The sequence below is a fragment of the Paralichthys olivaceus genome, chromosome 13, assembly GCF_024713975.1.
Source record: "Paralichthys olivaceus isolate ysfri-2021 chromosome 13, ASM2471397v2, whole genome shotgun sequence".
Classification (NCBI taxonomy): Eukaryota; Metazoa; Chordata; class Actinopteri; order Pleuronectiformes; family Paralichthyidae; genus Paralichthys; species Paralichthys olivaceus.
Genome location: NC_091105.1, coordinates 14,054,810 through 14,078,504, shown reverse-complemented (window position 1 = coordinate 14,078,504; position 23,695 = coordinate 14,054,810). Strand labels below are relative to the sequence as shown.

Genomic DNA, 23,695 nt, shown 5'->3' with positions numbered 1-23,695 from the left:
TTGCACATTAACGTGTATTTCAACAAATATAACAGCAGAGATACAGCAACCATAATTGTGTTTAACTGTTTAAATGAATAATCAACAACAACATGAAGAACTTGGAATCAACTAAATATTATATCTATAATCAATACTATTAACACTTCATCATATCACTACTGACCTGTTCATACATCAGTTACAGAGGCTGCTTACATCAGCATGACAGTTAATTTAAACCATTTATTAAAGAACTAGTGTGACTTTTGGGAAATATGCAATATGATCTATTGATTGATAGCATGCTCACGTCTACCTGTTAAAAAATATGAAGGTACAGTCGAGAGGAAGCAACAAGACTGGAAACATGAATATCTTAAATCTTAATGGATTAATAGGAGAGTGGTATCGACCTTCTCTGGAATTCTCTCAAAAGAGCGAACAAGCATATTTCCAAATATATATATATTTATACACACACACTGCTTACATGCTCAATTGAGGTGGGGATTAAAGCTCTGTGGCTGGCATGAATCCCAGAATACAACAAACACACATCTTCTCAGTACACACACACCAATCTGAGCCTCTCAAACAGGCCTTGAGAATAATGTGAGCAAGATGAAAAAAACGTCTCATCAGAAAAATCGAGCGCACAAGTGATTCTGATTCAACACATTAGCCTTTTTCTTTGCACCGCTCCTTGTGTCCAACAGATAAATTGATAAATAAGAAGAAGATCCATAAAGACCCAAAGTTTAAATTATTGCCACACAAACACAAAACTGATAGCTGGATAACACCACATATACCCACACCAACAGACACAATGAAAGTGAGAAACGAGGACGACAAACACACACACAAACAATATTCAATATTCATTGCAGCTGCATTTTTCATTGTCAAATTGAAACCGAGGTGGAAGGGACGCTGATGACAAGGTTACATTGTATTTACTGCAGTGAGAAACAGAGGGAGGGAGAAGAGGGGTGAGACAGGAGGAGAGAGAGCGCAGCGGTGAGAGAGGGAGAGGGGGGGTAATTGATGATTTTGAGTTGTGATATTCTCTGTGGTCCCTCGTATATTACAACAGGGCCCTGGAAGCTACAATATTCCCCCGCTGAGCCATACGCACACGCACGCACGCACAGCAACAAACTCTCTCTCTCTCTCACACACACACACACGCACACACACACACACACACACACACACACACACACACACACACACACACACACACACACACACACACACACACACACACACACACCTCTGACAAAACACATTACTACTCTGTAATATAGTGCAGCACAGGGCAGCACTGCCAGCTTTTATTAATAGGACTATGCAGGCAGAGAGAGAGAGAGAGAGAGTGTTGCAGCTCTTGGCGAGCTGGTTCAGAGACTGGTTGCTCTCTCCTCATGAGACTGGTTATTACTCCCCCTCTCGAAGAAAATTAAACAACTGTTGCAGTAACTCAAACAGTTTGAATATGACTTCCTGTCTGAGACTGAATTACAGTCACATCGACTTCTTCAAGGCGTTTCATCAGTCAGACAACAGAATGTTTAAAAATCCCAAAGAACATTAATCAGCAATGATAAGTTTCTTTACTGTGGCCTCTGCCGAACACAGTTTATTAATCTGCTTCAGAGCTGTAATGAACACCTGTCCAGTCAGTAAATATAATGATTATCATCATCATCATAAAAGTTAGTCTTACACCACAACCCTGCTGATGAAAGAGTTTAAGTAACTTCACTACTAGCATCACTACTCAGAGACAAATGTACTATTAAGAAAATACTCGACAGTCTGACCTAAGCCACTCTGAAGGCATAGATCAGAGACTGTATACAAATATGCACAATGACGGTCCACTTCCTCCCACTAAATATAAAACTAAAATATTGTGGGATTGAACATTGATACGGACATGCTCCACCAATCATGAGACGTCATTTATAACGTATCAGTCAAGGAAACACTGCACAGTTGTTGGATATCAGGAACTCAAAATATCATTACACGGCCTTAATAATAAATATTAGACAAAAATGGTCAAATGTAAAACAGCATTTTAGTCCAAATTTGACTGATCGGCTCACTGCAGTGCTGACTCCATCTACCAATGAGTTTTACCAAGCTACAATAATCGAAGGGTTCAACCCATTACCTGCAGTTAACTCAGCGGTGCATCACCCAGGAAACAGTTGACCAATCAGAAGAGAGTCTCATAAGACAAGACGCAAATTCCCTGTTGTTGCTATAGAGCTCCAGACAGAAGCATGAGGGGGAGGTTAAACTGTACTGTGATGGCCTGAAACTACAAAGATATATTATGGCATATCACAACTTCAAATAAAACACTAGCAAAGTGTAAAATATGGACGCTTTAAGGAGAAATCCATCTTAGCCAGGAGACTGTAAAAGGTAGAATGTGTTATTTTTCCAGCTCATAAGTTTGATGAAAGTGTTTGAAGGACGGAGCTGCACTCTCTTTACAACAGGCATAGCTGCAGACTGAGGCTGCAGATATCTGCTGCATCAGGATCTACTTCCACTCAGTGTGGGCGTGGGATGGAGCTGAAAGAGCGTTTATGGATGTCTGCCTCCGCTTTTAACTTTCAAGCAATCTGTTTAAATTACCTGAAGCGAATTCATCAAAATAAAATGTCTAGTGACATCTACAAGGGATTAAAAAGTAGAAAGCTGAGTGGAAATGTGAGCACAACACATGTTCTTCTCCACTTGATTTACTCTTTACGGCACAATCTGATGTTCAGATGTGATGATAATGAGCTGAGACAGTAAAACTGACTCAGAAGAATTGGACCAATTATCTTTCAAGTCAAAGGCTTATTCAATATAATAACCCTGTCAAAATGTATACCCTGTCCCCACTAATGTGGATACTGATAACTGAATTTGGGTCTCTCGTCCATCTGCATTTTAAATCACTAAAGATTTTTACAAAAGCCGTCCAAAGTGCAGGTTTCAATACTCTTGTCTCTGTATATCTGTGTGTACATGCAAAACAGAGATATTAGCTCAGTTAACGAATACCCACTGTCGCTTTGTATAATGAGCAAGTGCCAAAGACAACAAGCAACGGTGACTAAATACGGTTGACAGGAGAATAAGTTCACTGAGCATACTCACAACGTTTTTCTCTGGTAATTGACTGATGGCTGATGTAGACTTTATTGCCACTCACTTGCTTGTTTGAGTGTTTGTAGTCATTTTTAATGTTCTCTTTGGACAGAGATATTTTACAAAAGAAAGATTGTGTGGATGGAGATTTTTTAAAAATGTCCGCAGTATTGTAGCCAAGGCCTTTAAAATCTGCCCTATGAGATATGTTGTTACTCTTCACAGATTTATCCACTGTTCGTCCAAACTATTTCACTAAAATGGACGTTAAAATGTTTCCTTTCTTTAAATATCTAAAAGAAAAATGCAAAACTGTTCTTTAAATCATCATGCTATCATGTCACTTATGTATCAGTGATGAATTTACACACACGCATGCATGCACAAGAACACACACGCGATTCATCCTCACTGGTGTTTTCACTTGATTAGACTGATTGGATGCCTTCTCAGGAATCTGTGTTTGTGTGTGTGTGTGTGTAGTATGTCTTGGTGCAGCTAACCAAAATGATTATCGGTGCACTGCATTTGGTGAGCGAACATATTTCTAGTCCCTGCAGCAGATTTTCCAACAGAGCAGAGTAACTAACACCTTGAGGGTGTGCAGACTCTTCAAAGTGTCAGCAAAGCTGTTTTTACTGGAATATATGAAAGAAAACTACTGTCACCATCATTAATCTGAGACGCAATGACAAAAAAATAAAAACTTTTCCTGGTACGTAGTTACTAGAAGTACTAGACTCTGTCCTTGCTGATGTCCAGAGCTCCCACAAGAACGCCATTAAATTAATTCAGTATTACCTCTGATTGGTTCACTGGCCAATAATGGAAATGCTGATAATGATTCTGCACATCTCAATGATTCCATCAGACTACTGTGCGTCTGGGTCAACGTGCATGTGTGTGTCAGCAACAAACTCTCTCTCTCTCTCTCTCTCTCTCTCTCTCTCTCTCTCTCTCTCTCTCTCTCTCACACACACACACACACACCTCATCCTTCCTTTTCATTTACCCTCTCACATCCTCCTCCTGCTCTTTCTCTCATTTACACCATGTAGTTATGAAACTATGACGGAACAATAGGCAGCGTTTTTTTCTGCACCCGATGCAGCTCTGATTTAAAAATGTTAATATTCATTATCATTGTGTAATTATTACTGCAGCTTTGGCAACTTAAGAATTTGTTGCATTATACTATGACTGTATAAATAGCTAACTTATAAAGTAAAAAATTATAATAAAACAATAATAAATATGTTTTTTCGAATGAATCCACATGCAATAGGTACTTTGTGATTCTCATTGTCTGCACAGTAGTAACTATTTATTGAAGAAAATGAAAAAAGCTTGTATTAATATTTTACATATACGTCTCAAAGGGGTTTTCTGATTCTTAACTAATGCAAAGCTAAACATTGACTTATGATGAACTAGAAAGACACCTCCGCCCAACAGTCCTCTTATGAAACCACATTTAACTCCAATACAGAACAAAAACAGTCTTGGTTCAGACAAACACAGAAGTAGAATTCAGTGCATGTCAGGCAGGTTGTAAATTAGTTTCCCCTCTGGGTTGGTCTGTGTGATACTGGGAGTCATACACACCTGAACACATACCCCACCTCTGTGTCTTACTATTACGTCCATTTTTAAAGGAACTGTTGTCTTACCATTTGCCCGGCTGGACCAATCTCTCCTCTCTCTCCCTTCTGTCCAACAGCACCCTGTAAAACAGATAGCATCATTACATCGCAGCTGGTGCCGCTGGTCACACCGGTAGCTACCAGAGGACTGGGAAAAACCAACATCAGTTATCTTAATAAGATGCTGAGCCACCGCACGTCCCCAGGACAGCTGCCTCTGCATTCTTTGGTCAAGAGCCACAAGTGAGAAAGTGTATTTGAGCCATACATCAACATTTGTCAGTTTATATTGGCAGGTGGTTAGCGGCTCAATGCTAAGTCAATTTCTAATTGCATACATTTTGTGACCTTACTGCAGACAGGAGGGCGGCAAATGGCTCACAACACATATTTTATGACTATGTTTTCATCATAATTTAATATAACAGCTATGCTTGGGAATAAAAGAACTTCTGGTGCCATGTTTTGTATTTGTTTTGATTCCAGATTCTGCTCAGGGACCAGCAGTGTTTCTAAAAACATTTTTCTTTTGACCATGGTTCTTTCTTGTGTCCGATGAGTTACTGTGTGCAAATTGTTTCTATTTTATTGTAGAAATTATGACGTGCAGTAGCTATTGAATATTCCAAGATGTGACAATGCACCTGAAAATGTGACATCCACTACCTTTCAGCATGCACACAGAAACAAGCAAAGCCTCACCGGGGGCCCCTGAATGGAGAGTCCACTGGGCCCCTGAGGACCAGGTGGTCCTGGGGGTCCAGAAGGGCCAATCTCTCCAACTGGACCATGAGATCCCTGTGAAAAACAAACACAAAGTTCATTCTATGATTCAACGTGAACAGGAAATGTTCAATGTGCTAAGAGAAAATTTTAGTTGGTCCAGTTAAGTGGCAATAAGGCAAAAACTCCACAACAGATGTTACTTAATTGAGCTTAATGATAAATGATTGTTGATCTTTTGACCTTAGAATATATTCTAATAAAAAAAGATTAACATTACAAAAAGCTAAAAGGAATTCAATCTAGACATATTATGCATACATGATAAATCCAAGTTTATGGTTGATCTCAATATAACAAACAAATGTCTAAAGTTGTACAATTGTTTTTATTATCTGACAACGTTACACTCATAACTATTCCCTTGAAGGCTGATTCACTCTACACTTACCATTTCCATCAAGTTAAAACTACAGCATCATCACTACAAGGTGGCTTTTACAATCGCTGACTGCTGCTATAATGAGATCTACTACAGCAGATAGATGGGGACACTTTTCCATCCATCTCTACTCTGCTTGTGCCACCGTGTGCTCATTTGATTCATGTGTGCAAACTGCAGAGGAGAGGAGGAGAGGAGAGGAGAGGAGAGGGGAAGAGAAGAGAAGAGAAGAGAAGAGAAGAGAAGAGAAGAGAAGAGAAGAGAAGAGAAGAGAAGAGAAGAGAAGAGAAGAGAAGAGAAGAGAAGAATTCCTGTAAACCACCACTGATTCCCAGCATTTGTATCTTGTTGGCTCAGCAGCAGCGGTAGCCAAAGTCATCTTCACCCCGGCTGTATTTATTGTTATACTGCTCAACCACACTGTTACTGGCTTCATGTCTTTTCTTATCCATGCACATGATCAAAAGAAACCGTAGATCAGATACACATGAAAAGTGGGAGGAAGGAAAAACACGCAGGACCGAAATGTGTTGTTTTTATTTAAATAAAAAAGCGACCGGAAAAGATGAATCAATTGAGAGAGGATGAAATTTAAATTAGTTGAAGGTTCCTTTTAATAACTGCACAATTTATTCCACCATTTATCGGTGCTCATACTGTAGCAAGCAGCGCATCCAAATTTATTTCTGAGGATGATTAAGGATAGATTTATGGGGAGCTGAATAATAATACAAATACTCTGAGTTAAGATAAGTGTGATCTGGCAGACATGTATTGATATGTACTGTATTTGTGGCAGCGGGACCGAAAACCATTCCAATACCAGAACCCACCAAACATAACACACGTGGTTTGTATTGAGAAAGCCTTTTATGAGTCGGATCCCATTTTTGCTTTCTAATCATGTTTGCTAAGTTGTGAGTTCTGGGTGGGCCACTTCATGTGCTGCACTTGATACACTGTCACTCAGCAGAGTCAGAAAAGGACACATGGTTGAGAAAAACAAGCTTCATTTTTTGATTGGCATCTGTGTGGGTCTGAGCAGAAGTGACGGGACCCCTGCTGCGTCTTTTAAAGTTTTGTTTGAAAAGTACATTTCTTTTTAAATTGAAGATTAAATTACTATCATGGGAGCATGAGGGAAATTCCCAACAGCATCAGGCTTTGCGGTGAATGCCACAGCTGGATGGTTTGTAACAACTTGGAAGAGACTTCCACAGCAGATGCAAACACTTCAATAAGTCTTTGGGATGGAGTTTGTTATAGAGTGCGGTTTAGGCTGCAGTTTTCTGTGCTATCCCATCTACATCTGAGAGAAAAACTAACCGAGCCTGACAGACATTCTGTTTTTTTATTTTTGTCCGAACCCACTCAGAGCCCGATGTTATCCTCGATTACAGGCACATTCAGCTTAAAAGAATTAAGTAGATAGTCCAGCCAATGTACCGAACCAGACTCAAACTCGAATATCATTTCAGAGTGTTAGTCCCAATGGGCTCAGGTCGGGTCTACACTCTTTGGTCTCCATGCTCAAGACAGGAGAGTAAAAGAGCCGATCAGCAGACTGCCTGCAGTCTGAGGCTGAAAAGGAAAATTAGTTATCATAGAAAATTGATGAAGGAGTTTATCGTTATCGTTCTCTGTTTGTGACTTGTGCTCCTTACTTCACACCCCCAAATGTTTCCTTTTAAGATGTTATCACTGGGTTGATCAGAGGATGGAGCTTGTTCCGCCCCTGATGGTGGAGCTGTGGTCCTGTAATGTGATTAAAATGTTCTATAAAGAGAGCTTTGCTCAGTCTTGTCTTATCTTTTTATTCACAGTTGCAATGTGATGCTGCCTCTTTTGCTCAATGAAGATATCTGATAGAAATCTGATACATGAATGAGGCTCTCTATGACCAGCCATTTTGAAGGACATCTGAGAAATATTAATTTTCTTTTCAAGGTTTGAGATAAATTCATGAATGTGATGCTTTATCCTGCTGATTACGCTCTTGCCTGTTGAAACACAGTCTGAATCCGGCTGTTTCACTCCTGGGCTGCTTCGATACCTCACATTTGCTCAAACACGTGAAAAATAGATACTGTTTGGGACTTCAGTGTGTTTTACTCACCGTTACTCCTGGCTCTCCTCTGTCTCCTCTGGCTCCCCTTATACCTGGACCTCCCTGAAACATAGGTAACATAAAAAAAAAAGTTTTCAAAAACAGGCCATAATCAATTCTGTGCCTAAACTGTCTGAGAAACAGGGACATTGTGGTGAATCTAATAAAACTGGAAGTGCACAGCTCTTCTGATATGTCTGGATTATAAATATGATGGACAGAGGCCAGTGGTGATCTGCTGTAAACTGTTCCTCTGAGCTCTGCACTTCATTACTCTGCATCTGTGGGTAACAGCAGGAGTCTGGAGCTGTAAACCCTGGGCTGACCTCTCAAGCCCTGAGGTTTATCCGGGGACAAACCGCACACATCTGTTAATCATTGGCCCATTTGGGATACATCCTCTTCCTGTGTTTTCTTGAATAGGTCTCCCCTGGGAGCAGGGTGGGGGCTAAGGTAGTTCCTACAGTATTTAGCCAACGTGCATCAAGGGAGAGGATGATGAGAACGGACACACAGACATAGTAAAAGCAATAGTTGAGTCCTAATGGAAGAACTGTAGATTATCTCTCTCTCTCCTTTTAATATAATTTTGTATTACTTTAATAGACAATACCAGTGTACATATAAAATACATATATAAGTTGATACACCCAAACTATTCCCTCATATACAGTAAGTTTGTCCTCTTGATGATTTGCTTTATCACTCTGAGTTAGAGACATCAAGTCTTTGAACGCTTCAGTCTCTTTTATGGAAAATGTCCTCGTATTTCTGGAACAAGGTTTGTTGTCGGGTCACAAAGCCAAAATGCTGAACACTGAAATCGTCATCTGAATATCAGCATTGTCTGAACTGAAATGCAATTTTGCACAGGAGGCAGACTTTTGTCCTCCATCATCATCCATCATCATCCATCAACAGCAGAGTGTCGCTGGAGAAGAGCGAGGGAAGAACTAAAGCAACCAATTACTCTTCCAACAGAATAAATAGTATATGAGAATTGAAAAGAATTGACTTTAAAAATGCAGAAATTATCCTTTAAATTACTTTTTTTTATTCAAATGCAACAATTGCCTTTGCAAATTCACGTCTGGGAAGAGAACATGTTACTCAAAATGATTGATTTTGTTTGTAAATTCAGCAATTTGTCTCTGCAAGAGATTTTAAATGGATTTTTTAAACAATGTGTATCCACGAACTGTTGGGAATACAGACCTGCAGAGAAACTGAAATTATCTTTAAATACAAATAACTTGTGTTTTGATTTTTCAAGGGAAGAAAATGCAAAGCTATTTTCATTTAACTGAGCAATTTGATGGTAGAAGCAAAGTAAATTTTTTTGTAGTAACATTTGGATCTCAAACAGCAGGGGCATAATTCAGTTTTAACAAGCAGAGATGGTGGGTAGAGAAAGTGATGTCAGATTGATTGCCTCAGTCGAGTCTGTGCCAAATCAGGAGGCACAGACTGCGATTCAGCTGAGGTGATCAATATTACTTCAGAGATTACTCAAAGATTTAGAAAAGTGAAGTAGTTTGCTGCTGTGCAAGGAAACATTTACAGTGAAAACTGGCATATAAATTAAACTTAATAAATAATAAAATAACATTGTTTTGAATGTTTACTTCCACCTTTCTATGTGGTGGTAATCAAACTATAGCGAATCTGTTCCGAAAAAAGGATATCATATATAAATAGAAAAATAATTCTAATTCTCAAATTTTAAAATCAGCTACTGTATTCATTTGATGATAATTCTTTGCTCTCCATCTCATTTTGCCTCCAGTTGTCTCTTCCCGACATGTGGGTTAAGACATTACATTAGGTATCTCCATATAGAGCCAAGTATTTAGTTTGCTTTATTCCAATACTTCACTTATCGCAGCGCACTGAGTCCCGACAGCACAACATCAAATTCTGTTTACATCCGATGTTTACTCTTTGACTCTCTGTGTTCACAGTCTGTCAGGAAAGCTGAAGGTTTTCCTGTCTGTCTGAACCTTCTTCTTCCGCAGTGGGATATAATACATTTATTCTGTTAACAACCATTATGTTGTTTTAACAAGGGGAACGGCCTCGTCTTTTCATCCTTCCTCAAAGCCCCACTGACTGCAGCGCGCGGTTTTAGCAGAGAAGTGGCCATGATTTTGTCAATAAACCATTCATCTACTCCTATATGTGCAGATAAAATGTGATTTAAGGCCCCATTCATTGCCGGAGAGAGAAACAGACACAGACAGAGAGACAGACGGAGGCACACAGAGGTATAAAATGAGAGCGATCGAGAAGAAGCGCCTCAGGCTCTGGGATGAATTGGAGGCAAAATATAAAAGAAATGAGAAAAAGAGAGGGACAAGAGAATGAAAAATAGAAAAGGAGACAAGGGGTGGAGGTTACAGAAGAAATTACAGTAAAGAGTGTGGAGAGAAAACCACAGAATGTTGAGACAGTTTTAGTCTTCTTTTATTGTAAATGAAAAGAGAAAATTTAAATTAAGCTCATTTATCACACAGTTTTCACACAATTTTTGAATTAAATTCCAACTTACTAGCCATTAAAAAATAATTTCAATTTGAGCTAATATTTACCTGTAATATAGGCCATTGATAGATAGAGAAATAGAGGGAGCTATAGAGAGGAATATTGGAAATAGAGACAGACAGATAGACAGACAGACAGATAGATAGATAGATAGATAGATAGATAGATAGATAGATAGATAGATAGATAGATAGATAGATAGATAGATAGATAGATAGATAGATAGATAGATAGATAGATAGATAGAGAAGAAGGGAGGGCTGTGGATGAGTAAGTGAATGTGGATTGTCAGACGGGGATAAAAACTGGGCGACTTTAACTGACTGTGATTAGTTTTTCAGACCGTTCCTATGTCGATCCACAATCCCCCCCTTGCCCTCAGCCCCACAGGCTGGAGACAGAGAGAGAGAGAGATCTTAAGAAAGGAGAAATAATAGGAGAAGAAGAAAGAGGTAAAGAGGTGGATGGAAAGGAATGAAGACATCAAATAGGAGATAGAGAGATAAAGAGAAAAGAAAAAGAAGAGAGAGAATATAGACAAAAAGTCTCAGGTAGTAAATGAGCTCATTTACTTGCTCTCATCTTTCAGCCTCTATCAGGTTTTACCTCCTGCTATGTGAGATGAATACAGCTTCTCTTCGAGATCATCCCTCTTTCTCTAATGTCACCTCAACGCCTGAAGACTTCTCATCCTTTTTTTTACCCTTTTTTATTTCTGTATCTATGTGATCTTCAAATCAAAATGATTTTAGATCAGTTTCTTGTTGTTTGCTCTTCAAACGTTTCCTGTTGTTTGCCTTTTAATTTAAAATGTTTAACTTGTAAAGCAGCCTTTAACTGTGTTTTGAAAGGGACAATATAAACAAAGTTTATCATTATAAATTATATTTACATCAACATTATAGCTTTAAAAACAACTGGTTTCAGATGTTAATGGATCAGTGACAAAAGACAATAAAATAAGATGGACCGATATATTGAATATTTCAATCAGGCCTGGTTTAACCAGGTCGTTAAGCCTCCAACCTTTCGTCATTACATGCTGATATTTTAAATGTTTTGATTATTTTATGTGAGAAATGTATTTTTAATGTCCTATTATATCTGCAAACCAGCATCCAACTGCCCGTGAGGGGCCACTAAAGCGTTTGGAATTGCGGCTTTTGAATCGACTTTCTAAACATTCAATAGTAAATTCCACAGATGGAAATGAACCTTTTTACAAAGCTGCCAATGTTTGTCTCACTTTGAAATGTACCAGCAGGATCCATTATTGACAGTCTAAACCCCTTTTCTGGAATAGATACAAACACAGGCACTCAAAGAGAGAGTGACTAAGTGACACGAGGGAGAAGTGAAAATGAAAATGAAAAAGCTTGTAAAGAAATACATCGAGATAGGAAAACAGTGTGTAGAGAGGAGGGGTGCACCGAAGAAAGATGAGGAAAGGTTCTTCAAACTAAAGAATTTGGATTATTATAATTGAATCAAATAATTAAACGTATGTCATGAAGCAGCATGGGATTATGAAAGTTGTTTTCTTCACCACCATTGTGGATAAAAATCTACCTGAAGCAACTCAGGCGAAGATTAAGATTCATTCACATTACGCTGCAAACAACAATGAATAATCATGATCGATTACAAGTGACCAATACAAACAGTGAAGGGAAAAACCAGTGTTTTTCCTTCGTTATGCATTGTTTGCCCAGAAAGTTTTAGCAAAGACGCACAAAGCCACAGTAGAAGTGAATATCACGCAATTAAAAGACGACCAAAATGGAATGTCCTGTCACCTTGAATAAAATTGGGTATTTCTCTGGGTTTGAACATTCTTGGGAACATTTTGTATAATGTAGGTACACAAGTCAACAAAATATATAACATAGGTCTAGTCAGGTTTAGAATATTTTATCTTTTAATTAGTTAATTAATAAGAAAGAGTGTTTCTTACAGGGGGTCCAGAGGGTCCCGGGGGTCCTTTGCTGTCCTGGGAGCAGGTGCAGGCATGAGGCATGGAGGGGCACTGCTCCTCAACTCTCTGAGGACACACACACACACACACACACACACACACACACACACGTTAGATATATGTAGAGTTTGTAGACTGTAATATACTGGCTGTGTTTCTAACAATAAGCCGACTTTGCCTAATGTGGGGTGGACAAAAAATTGAAACATGCTCTATCATTGAATGTATATGCAATACATGACCACCAACTAATACAACCTAAATATGACCACAGAGTGAAATAAAAAACATTTTTGACCTCTCTGCGTAGGAAGCACAAGCTGAACATTATAATCATCACAGGGATATTACTTTGTAGTTGCATCAGGTTTTACAGTTGTATTTAATTAAAAGGGAACTCAGTGTATCTGTTTGTTGAGTGGGTTTGTATTTTATAACTTTATAGTTAATTGATCATTGTGTTTTCAGACAGAGAGACTCTCAACATGCTGATTAGTGGAATTTCAATTTACATAAATGAAATTACCCACCTGACCACAGGCTCCACTTACAGTGACCAGTGCTGATACTCATTGATTCAGTACAGAGTTCTTGGCTTTAATCCTGGTTTCATCATATCTCAGTTTAATCAAAACCACTTTGCACTCAAAGAGATACACAATTATATATCATAGTGAACTCGAGCAGGTCTGTATAGTGTGTGTGTGAGTGTGCGAGTGAGAGAGTACATGTGTGTGTTAGTTTCTTACTAATGCTGGCAGCTCACAACACTTATCTCTGCTGGCCCAGGATGTACTGCAGATGATGTCGAACATCTGGAGCTGGAACTGTAACACACACACACACACACACACACACACACACACACACACACACACACACACGATATGTTGCAATGATGTAGTTTTGATGTGTTTCTAGTTTTGATAACACTTTGACTCACATCTCTAATGAAGCTGAAAGTGCTGGAGTCTCCTCTAATCTCAGACTGTAAACCAGGCTCTGATTAATTTCTTACATTTAGCTTCAACACTGAGGAAGGTGCCTGCTGACATACACAGTTTATTTTATCAGAAGGGCAGTGTTGAGGATATACCATGTCTGACTATTCAGAAACCAGACGTCCCCCATTACCTCAACCATCAAATATTTATATCAAACTTAATATATGTATACATCACAGACACAAATTAAACTATGGAAAACTCCCACACCGAACAAAATGACTGTGAAAGTGTTTTATCTGGAGAGTTAAAAACACACAGACACATCATTAGAGAGCAAAAAGAAATTCTGTTGACTGGTGGAAAACTGTCTGATAATGTGTTTTTCTTCATTTACGGCCCCTGGAATTCTGACGTACAGTAACCATTCTATAATTGAACCCAAAGTTGAAATATCCCAGGCTCAGCTAAATTAATTTAAGTTAAAAGGAACTCAAAGTCCTTATTTGCCATGTCGTCATTTTTAAATGCCACATCTTTAATACCACAAACAGCCTATTTATTGGAAAATTCATGACAATGAATGAACAAAAATGTTTTTATGCCTGAAGAGAAAAGTCTGGCCTTGTAGCCTGTGTGTAAAAGACTTATCCTTGTAATTAGAAACCTGCTATCACAGAACCACAGGGCGTCTCTGAGCACTTTCAGTCAAACTGGAACTAACATTGAAACTGATTGAAAACCTGATTGTTGTGTATTCATGCTGATTCATGCTCATGTTTGTAATCCCCTCAATAAAACTCATCCCCTCACAAGCTCACTCTCACTATGAATTCTATGAATACAAGACTTGCCTAATGATAATGATTCATTGTGTAGTCTGAAACAAACTAGTTCTTAAAAAAAACAAAGCCTCTGCAAATTAGAAGCGTATAAATAATACAAACTGTGATTTGTTTGATGTTAGATGCCATTAGGTTTCATTGTAACATATTTTTAAATCAATAATCATCCAATTAACCCGTCAGTTAGTCAGTTTTAAGATGATTTCCAGCTGATGATTTTCTCTAGGGTTAGGGTTAGGGTTAGCTAACATGTCAGAGATATAAATGTAGTAACAGTTACACTAAGTCTTCCCAGAGGTCCAGGATATCTCACCTTCTCCCCAGCCTGTTATTTTGAGTGCCTCTACGACACAGCTAAAAAAGTATGGCTATGTAAATCACACTGTACAGTTCCACTAGTGAAATAGTAAAATTAACTACAACTCACTAAAACGATTCTGGATTTTTATTGCACAAAGGGACAATTAGAACTGACACATTATTATTGCTTACTTTTTGGTTTACGTCAGCCAACCAGGCTAAGGATGTAAGTAAGAGAATATTTAAAAAATCAAGAGATTGTTTTTTGGAAAATAAAAAAATAATTTTACTTAATTTTCATTTTACTCGTTTAACTTTAAAAATGGTCATCTTCTTGATTATGCCCAACCACTTGTGCCCCACTGTTTTGATAATCCCTCTATACATAATGTCTAGAGGATACTTTTAAAATTTCCATGAACAGAAGGAATCCTAAACTAATATGCAATCACTGTTCATCCATTGTGCCCTTCACAATAATGAAGACAGGACTGGGTACTGACCGGAGCAGAGTTGTCCTGTGTTCCTCTGAACATCCTTCCCAGGATCTCCACCCCGTCTGTGGTGATGTTACCGGCTGCGTTGATGGATTTCTCCCCAACTGCAGAACAATCTAACACCACTTTCACCGATGTCTTACTGATGATCACATGGAGCTGTATGGGAGACAGAGAAAAAGGTGCATTAGAAATAATTTGGAGTATGTCCCCAACAACAGAGAAACTCCTATGTTCTGACAAATCTTGAGATTAAGATCCAAATGGACACTCGACTTTATTTTTCAAGTATTTTATCTCAATACTCTCAAAAAGTAGGTTTTTTTTGTAGCACTAACATTATTTACTTAAATATATCAAGACAAAACTACTGAATAGACTGAGACAAAAAACAGAGTTGTCATTTTAAATGGAATGTTCCAGCATCTGTATTCATCCAAAGTGAAATTGTTGAGACCGTCTCCTGTGGGTATGTGCATCAACTACACGCCACATCATTTCTTACTGATCAAAGTGACACTAAATTCCCTGTGTATGTGGATTATTATATATTCTAAGCGCTCAAATTAGCCTGTCCAGTCCAAGTGTCTGTGAGTTTAACCTGTCTCCTTAGAGGAGGCTTCAGTCGGTGCCACGAACCATGAAATTCAACTAGTCACATGTTTAATGATCAAAGAGCGCTGCATTTGCAATAAATGAAAGTTATCAGCAGCCGTATGATTCATGGTTTTGAGAACTTCTATTTCATACTTTTTCTCTTTTTGTACCCTTAGTGATAATACATGTAATACTGAAAGTTATAGGAACACTTATACACATACACATGCATGCATACATGCACGCACACAAACACAGTTATGAGGTGCAGCTAATGTGGAGCTAGACAAAGTTCATATTTGAGTGTCAGCTCCCATTCCCCTGGCTGACATCTGGATGGCTGCTTTCTAATGACTTTCTGTTTTCATCCTCCATTCTGCACACTTCATTGAGCATGGTGTGTGTGCGTGTGTGTGTGTGTGTGTGTGTGTGTGTGTGTGTGTGTGTGATGTACTTTTGTTATATAAAAGATCAAATCCTCTAAGGTGGTGACATTTTGCTGGTATTTTGTGTTATTTAGTTGTTCCAGTTTCAAGTAGTATTTGTGGCTATAGTGAATTAATAAAAGGCAACGAAATGAAACAGTATTTTAGTGTGTGTGCGTGTGCGTGCGTGCGTGCGTGCATGTGTGTGTGAGTGTTTGTGTGTATGTTTACAATTCCAGCTCCAGATGTTAACATTGTCATTCTCTCTCCTTCAGGCTGGTTCTTTCATTTACTCCAGCAGTGACTCAGATTAAAATTTAGTCTGGAGGTAGTTTATTCATGAAAATAGACAATTTGAATTATTCCTCTATTCTCAACAATAGTGGCAGACATCAGAACAGATTTTTATACACGTGGCCAGCATCTGGGGTCATAAAGTGCAATACTCTCCCTACTGTTTCAGTGCTATATGTTTTAAAGTCCTAGTTATATCTGAGAGTGAACTTCATGGGAGTTTATTGTTCTGATAGCTGCTGCAAGTGGTTATGTAATTTTACATACAGATTAATTTGAAAAGTCTGCACTTTATTAAATTACTACATTTTTAGGGCACGGTCACACATGTACATGAATGTAGCAGAGACGAACCTTCACTTCCAATATGTGCGAGCGAGGGGGCAAATAAAACATCTTGAGATGAAGCAAATCTGCAGCATGGCTTCACGTGGACTTCAACTTTGACAAGCGACTTCACAGCGTCAACCAATCGAACCAGTGTCGAACCAGCAGAAATAAACTATCCCATAAAAGGGAGCCTGTCTGGCAGTGAGTCCAAATTAAACTTTCTCCACATATTTATGTTGGTCAAGCAATGTGCTCACATGACAGTATATCTGAGAGCAGCAGAATAAAGGTCAACCCACATACCCACTCATCCAGAGGCTGACGAGCAGTAACCTCAAATTTCAGACTTCGGATCAGTTTTGGCTCAACAACAAAGAAATATACAAAAAAACAGCGCTGACCACGAGAAATGAGGGTGAAATATGAGAACAATAAGCAGCATGTTTTTCGCTGCACGCTGCTGCTGCTGCTGCTGGCAGGTCAGACGGTTGGTTTCTGTCCACAGGATTCCTCCACAGCTAATACTACTGCCAGCACAAGATGAATTAGCCTTCCTCTCTTCCTTCCTCTCACACACACATATTCAGATAAACAGACGTTCACAGTCTAATGCTGCTGCTGTCTTACCAATCAGTGTCATCTGTAATATAGAGCACCTCATTTCTTTGCACCTCTCCGTCGGATGGTTTTGAGAATTCGTCTTTCCTTATCATGTTTCATACAAAAGACAAATGACTTTTTATTGTATGAGCCGCTGACAGTGGTTCATTGTCTTTGTCATATTGCACATTTGACTTAGGTAATCTCACACAGTGAACATCGCTGCTGGGTCTGATAGCAGAAACAGTGAACCAACAACTCAACGTTATCTCCAGTGACTGGAAATGTCAAAACAAAATCAACATTATAATACAAGACAATTTAGGGGACACCAATATTCTCCAAAATTCTCAACCCAATTATGATAATAGTTTGAATAAGTCGCTGCATTGTAAACAGATTACTATTAAGACATTATTAAGATAATATTATTATCTTAACCTAAATAAGTTAATAGAGTAATCGACCTTAGTCTCATTATTCAACATTAATACATTTTCATCACATTATAACATTCTATTGGAGTTTTTGCAGCATTTACCAACTGATTGACGCCATAAATCACACTATGCTATATAACATTTAAAGTGGAATATGAATGGAATATTCTTCCTGCAACTCATGTAAACATTATATTCAAAATGTCTTATTCAGAATACAGACAATATTTTGGTATTGTTGTCCATATACATGTAGTCACTGTCCCCATGGGGAAAACTGTCAATGACTGACACAACCAAAAATTAAAACATACTGCACCTTAAACATACATGTAATATGACAATTCTTACACATCTTGCACATATTGCATGAGCAGTGATGAAAAGTTTATGATGGCAACAGTGTAAGGCCTCATTATTATGAAGAACATCCGATGAGTCCGAAAATATTCTGTGAGCTTCCCTCAGAATGCTCATATACTGACTGGAGGGAATGTTCATTCCTCCCCATAACTTTCATGCAGTGCTGTAACCAGACGAGTGAGCTTAAATTTTAACGGTACAGTGAAACTGCCATGCCATGCTGACACCCCAAACAAGACTTTGCTCTCTAATGCAGTCTGGTACAATAAAAACAAAATCCTCTAGTTCGCCCTGAGTCGTGAGGAAGCTTGTGCTGCAAATGAGGATGCACGCTCGAAAGAACGCTGGACTTCAAGTGAACTCCAGCGTGTTAGTGGGAGCCGATAATGATCATGTGTAACCACTGGACGATGATCCCCCTCCGACCTGGAATCCTGAACCTTCTCCTCAGTTTTTCTCACATTTATAATGACATGGTTGGACAGGCTACAAGTCTTTCTGGAGGCTGACATATAGAGACACTCACATTCATACCTACGATTCATTTAGTGTCTCTGATTAACCTAACAGCAATCTTCATGTGTTTGGACTGTGGGAGGAAGCTGGAGAGAACCCATGCAAACACAGAGAGAACATGCAATATCTACACAAAAAGGCGACTGCCGAAACACGATTCCACTCCTCTTTTTGAGAGGCTAACCACACCATCGTCGTGCCGCCCAAGTACTTAATAGTCAAATAGTTGATACTGTTAATCACCTCCCACCCATCCCTGTAGGCAAACAGGAGGGGATCGAGTACAGAGTTGACCTCTGCCGTGAGTATAGACATCATGTATTTTTTAAAGCATTTCATAACAATCGAAGTCAGAGCCTCGGGTCTGTCATCATTATTTTCAGTCGGAAAAAGTTTCTTTTGAACTGGAATAATGATGGATTCTTTCCAGAGGGTAGGCACAGTGTGTGAATCCAAAAACAGCTGGATAACATGGGGCACATGCAGGAGGAAGCTCTTCTGGGCGGCTTTTTGAGAAAAGAGCAGAGGTGTCAGTAGTAAGGCTTATTGTTGGAGTAAACTGTGATGTCCTACTGCACTATCCACACAAATAATCCCCTGAGTGTCTGTGTTTTCTAACAGGCACAGTCCTGGTCTGTGCTTCACCAATCTTAAAATAGAGTCTTTTACCTTGAAACTTGGTGGACTGTATTATAGTCAGGATTCGACAATAGGGGGCCGCACATGGGCAGGGTGGCTGTGGGACAGGCTCTAAAAAACAATCCATGGGTAAGAAACACTTTCCTTTTAACCAAAACGCATAAGAAAAATGGCCGCCTGACTTGCCAATACTTCAGCTCAGGGTAATAAACAACAAGATTGTGGCTATGGAAAATCCCTACACGTATTTGCAGAACAAAAATCCTGCGTAAAACAACAGCTCATTGCGAGAAAGTTAAAACGCTTTTCATCCATTAATATCGATGTAAGCATTTGCGGATTCCTTTATACATTTATATTTGAATAAGGATTGAGATTCACACCACAACATTTTATGGATGGAGAAAAAGGAAGCAAGAGAGAGGCGTGAATCAGCATATTCCCTTTATCTCTCACCTCTCTGTAACTTAGAAACACAGTGGTACAGGAATGAAACTGGAAATTTGGCGGCCAGACAAACACACAAACGTTATAAGTGTTATGGCAGTTTTTTAACGTGCTGTATGAGATAATGTGAGGCGGAGTAGATGAGGCTATCAGCTTTTCAGCTGACTCAGCTGTCTCTGACCTGCACTTAAATTTGTGCATCTGCATGCTCACTTATGCAGCTTTGAATGTGTGTGTGTGTGTGTGTGTGTGTGTGCGCGTGTGTGTGTGCGTGTGTGTGTGCACTGTGTGATTGTGTATATGATTTTTTTGTCACATACACTTTTCAGTTAGAACAACACACTTTCTCCTTTGTGTTTTCCCTGATGAAACAATCTACTTCTTAACTTCATAATAAGGTTTTCTCCTTCAGTCCAGTTTGCTGCTGGTTTGATGTTAAATCCAGAGATGACCACACCTTTGGCACAGACACTGATTTGTAGGCAAAAAATGTTTATTACAGCTGCAGACGTGATGTGTTTTAAGATCTTACAAACTGTCACATCTGGATTTTTTTAAGCAGTAGACACGACTGAAGGTTTACTCACTGCCTCTGGCGCTTGTAGAAACAGTTTTACTGAGATGTAACCAAATGTGTTTTGAGCATATAAAGACAGGCAGTTTTGGTAAAGATCTCAGATTTTTGTAAGTGTATTCTGGACATTTACACAACATAAAGTTGAGTATGACTGTGACTTTGTATTCATGCTTCCCTTGAAAACAAAACCTACTTTGTTGGAGTACCTCTATCTGTGATGCTGATCCAGATAAGCAGATCCAATTTCGAAGCTGTCATGACAAAGATGTGGGTCTGCAGATAAATACAACCTGCTTTGTTTAAACGTTAGAGTTCTAAAAATGAACACCATGTAAATGTTCAAAACAATGTTTAAGTTCCCCAATGTGCAATGATTCTTGCCTCTATTAAACATCAGGTTGTTTATCATCGGGACAACAAATCCAAACAGCATATAAACTTATCCCGAAGCACGTATCAGCTTCAGCTAGCGTGAATCCATCCTATCAGCAGCCACATTTATTTCCTCTTTCTTCTTATTATTTGTTCTCCTTTCCAAGCTTTTATGGAAAGGGCTTTATAACTGTATGGTTGAATGAATTAACAGTGAATTTTCAATTTCCCTGAAATATTTGGTGATGAGAGCAGCAAAAGCACTGGAGCAAATTTCCTGTGTAAATTTTTACAGCACACAAGGACAACCTTTAGTGCTCATGGTCATTTTTAAATGTGAGGCCTTCAGTCAATGGGAGGCACAAAAAGTCGTCATACACTTCTGGAGTTTAATATGACCCTGCAAGCCACATCCACTGGTGTGAAAACAATAGGTTCTCCTCTCTCTGTCTACATGTCTCTGTATTTTCCTTATATTTATATATTATATTTCTTCTGTGCGTAAAACTATCTAAAAATATATTTTTCCTCCCCTGCTCTACTTTTTCTGTCCTTCACCTCTTTCTGTTTTGTTGTTCCTCTTAATGTGTGTATGTGTGTGTGTGTGTGTGTGTGTGTGTGTGTGTGTGTGTGTGCATGTGTCTCTATGTGCTTCTCTGAGCAGTGACAGATCCTGCTCGGTGTGCCCGCCTTCACACAAGTTCTTCATATGGTAATCCCTTTATATCGGACACACAAACATCCACGCACATGCGGACAAGCGCACACTATTCACTTGTCATCCTGTCTTAATAGAGACCAAGACTTCTGCTGGCCGGGCACTCTCCTGCATCTGTTCCCTCTCTCAACACTGTCATGTTCTCCCACAGAAAGCCGGAAAACAATGGAGGAGACAAAAGACACTATGGATGATGGACAGCTATTCCCTGACATTTTGAGGATTGAGATAAAGGCAGACAGAGAGGTTGTGGGCTGCTGTTTGTTTTTAGCAGAAATCCATGACAGTCCCGGTACAGAAACTACACAACAGCAGCCCCACAAAAATATGGTTTGTAAAGAATTTGTCTGGACAAAACTAATGTGAGCCACTAATTTAAAATGTATCAAGACAATGCATACAAATGCCCATTTCCATTATGTTCCTAAACACACCTCCTGAACAGTGTGGCTGATTCAGATAACACGTCCGTGAAGACAAAAGTATTGATGAGACTCTGCAACTTGCTGTTATTATTCTGTGTTGGCTAATGTTGTTGATATTTCATGCCAAAGTGTTTCTGCAGTGTGAATTAGTCATTTACTGAACCTGTTGGGTCCAAACCAACATTATTATTTATGCCATAGAAGCATTTGCAACATTATTTATTTCCTGATTACTTTTTTTAAAAACACAATATCATCTCAAGTGAGCAGAAAATTGTCTTTCACTGAGAGGATGTCATCAAAATGTACCATTTCTTTTCAGTCAGGCTAATTTGATACAGCATCATTTGCATATAAATATTTGAAAACAATCCCAGTGATTGAGGTGAATGTGAAATGTCTTTGTCAGAGAATTGGTTGAACGGACAAATTAATACTGACTCACTCTGGAGAGTAGAAATCCATCGAATGATTCCAGAAACCTCTCGGTCTGCCTGCCTGTCTGTCTGTCTGAGGAACACATATCTCAAGAACGGATTATCATATCGGCTTCACACTTGCATGTGTATTGTTAAGGGAATGAGGAAGTGCAGTGTTGACTTTGGTGTTATTTGGACACATGTTAAGTTCAAGCTGGCAGCAGCAAGGATTCATCAACGCAAGTGATCTTGTCGATCATGACAACACGGCGTTCATGGCAACAACAACTGATTCTCTTGTTTGGGTTCTGTGGACTGAGTCGAGCTTCACTGGACTTGAAATAAACAGGTGAACAGCTCTTTGTGCAGCAGAGGTGGTGCAGCTTCAGGGTTCTGTGGAGTCAAGCACCAGGTCTTTACCTGTGGCTCAATTACTGCAGTTCACTTTTACAGTTTTAGAAACCAACAACCAGCATCCCCACAGGCCAAACAGTCCAAACAGGCAGGTTTAAAACAGCTACTGCACTAATGTCATCAAACCCTGGAAACTAACATTGAAGATACATGTGGTTAAACCGCCATTTTCTTTTGACAATTTGTGTGTACATTGTACTTCATTTTATGGCACTAAATAAAAGTTAGACAAGTCTACAATGATCATTGAGTGATATAATGTATAATTAATGGTAAAAAAAATAAAAAGTGAGGTCTTTAAGGGTGATGAAATCTGCAGTTTCACTCCCACAATCCACCACTTTAAAAACAGGGTGCAGTGAGAACAGCAGAGAGTGAGAGGGAAAGAGCGAGAGAAGAGATTCATCACCTGCACACACAAACACATCACAGTGGTGCTGACAGGTCAAGAGAAACAAAATCCAGCACCAAAAACACTGGATAACCACCAACAGGCTTCACAAACATCAAAATACACCAGACTAGACCTTCCTTATTTTTTTTGTCTCTTTCCAACCATCTTCCTGCTCCCTCCGTCCCCTCCTGCTCTGCAGTGGAACTGTATATTTATCTGAAAAGCTACAGCCTAAAACTTGTAATGAGGGTTTGTCAGTGTGAACCTGATATGTAATGCAAACTGGTAAATGCAGTCACTGTGGGGGACGCTGTCTGAGGCCAACAATGACTTTCAAGTCAGTGTTGAAGTGGTTCTAACTCTATAAAGAAGATTGACAACCTCATGGCACAGACTTTAGACCAGCAGCTCAAAACCTCAAAACTACTTATACTTTAATGATATCAATCAAGCAAAAGCCCATTAGCATGAATCTATAATCCGTGAAAAATGGTTCCACACAGATAAATCAGTTTTGGATTATTTACCTTTCAAAGGTGACAAATCAATAATTTTCTGCACAAATAT

The 23,695-nt window shown here is 39.0% G+C and overlaps 1 protein-coding gene across 6 annotated transcripts in view; it reads right to left on the bottom strand.

Annotated features, from left to right (window-relative positions):
- Positions 1-23,695, bottom strand: part of col14a1a (collagen, type XIV, alpha 1a) — a 123,782-nt gene that overhangs the window by 22,054 nt on the left and 78,033 nt on the right. For all 6 annotated transcript variants that reach the window (XM_069537974.1, XM_069537973.1, XM_069537975.1 and 3 more), the window contains exons 34-39: positions 15,165-15,317; positions 13,322-13,399; positions 12,552-12,638; positions 8,066-8,119; positions 5,487-5,582; positions 4,812-4,865 (exon numbers count right to left, since the gene is read on the bottom strand). In XM_069537974.1, coding sequence (XP_069394075.1) covers positions 4,812-4,865; positions 5,487-5,582; positions 8,066-8,119; positions 12,552-12,638; positions 13,322-13,399; positions 15,165-15,317 — 522 coding nt within the window. The remainder of the gene's footprint in view (positions 1-4,811; positions 4,866-5,486; positions 5,583-8,065; positions 8,120-12,551; positions 12,639-13,321; positions 13,400-15,164; positions 15,318-23,695) is intronic.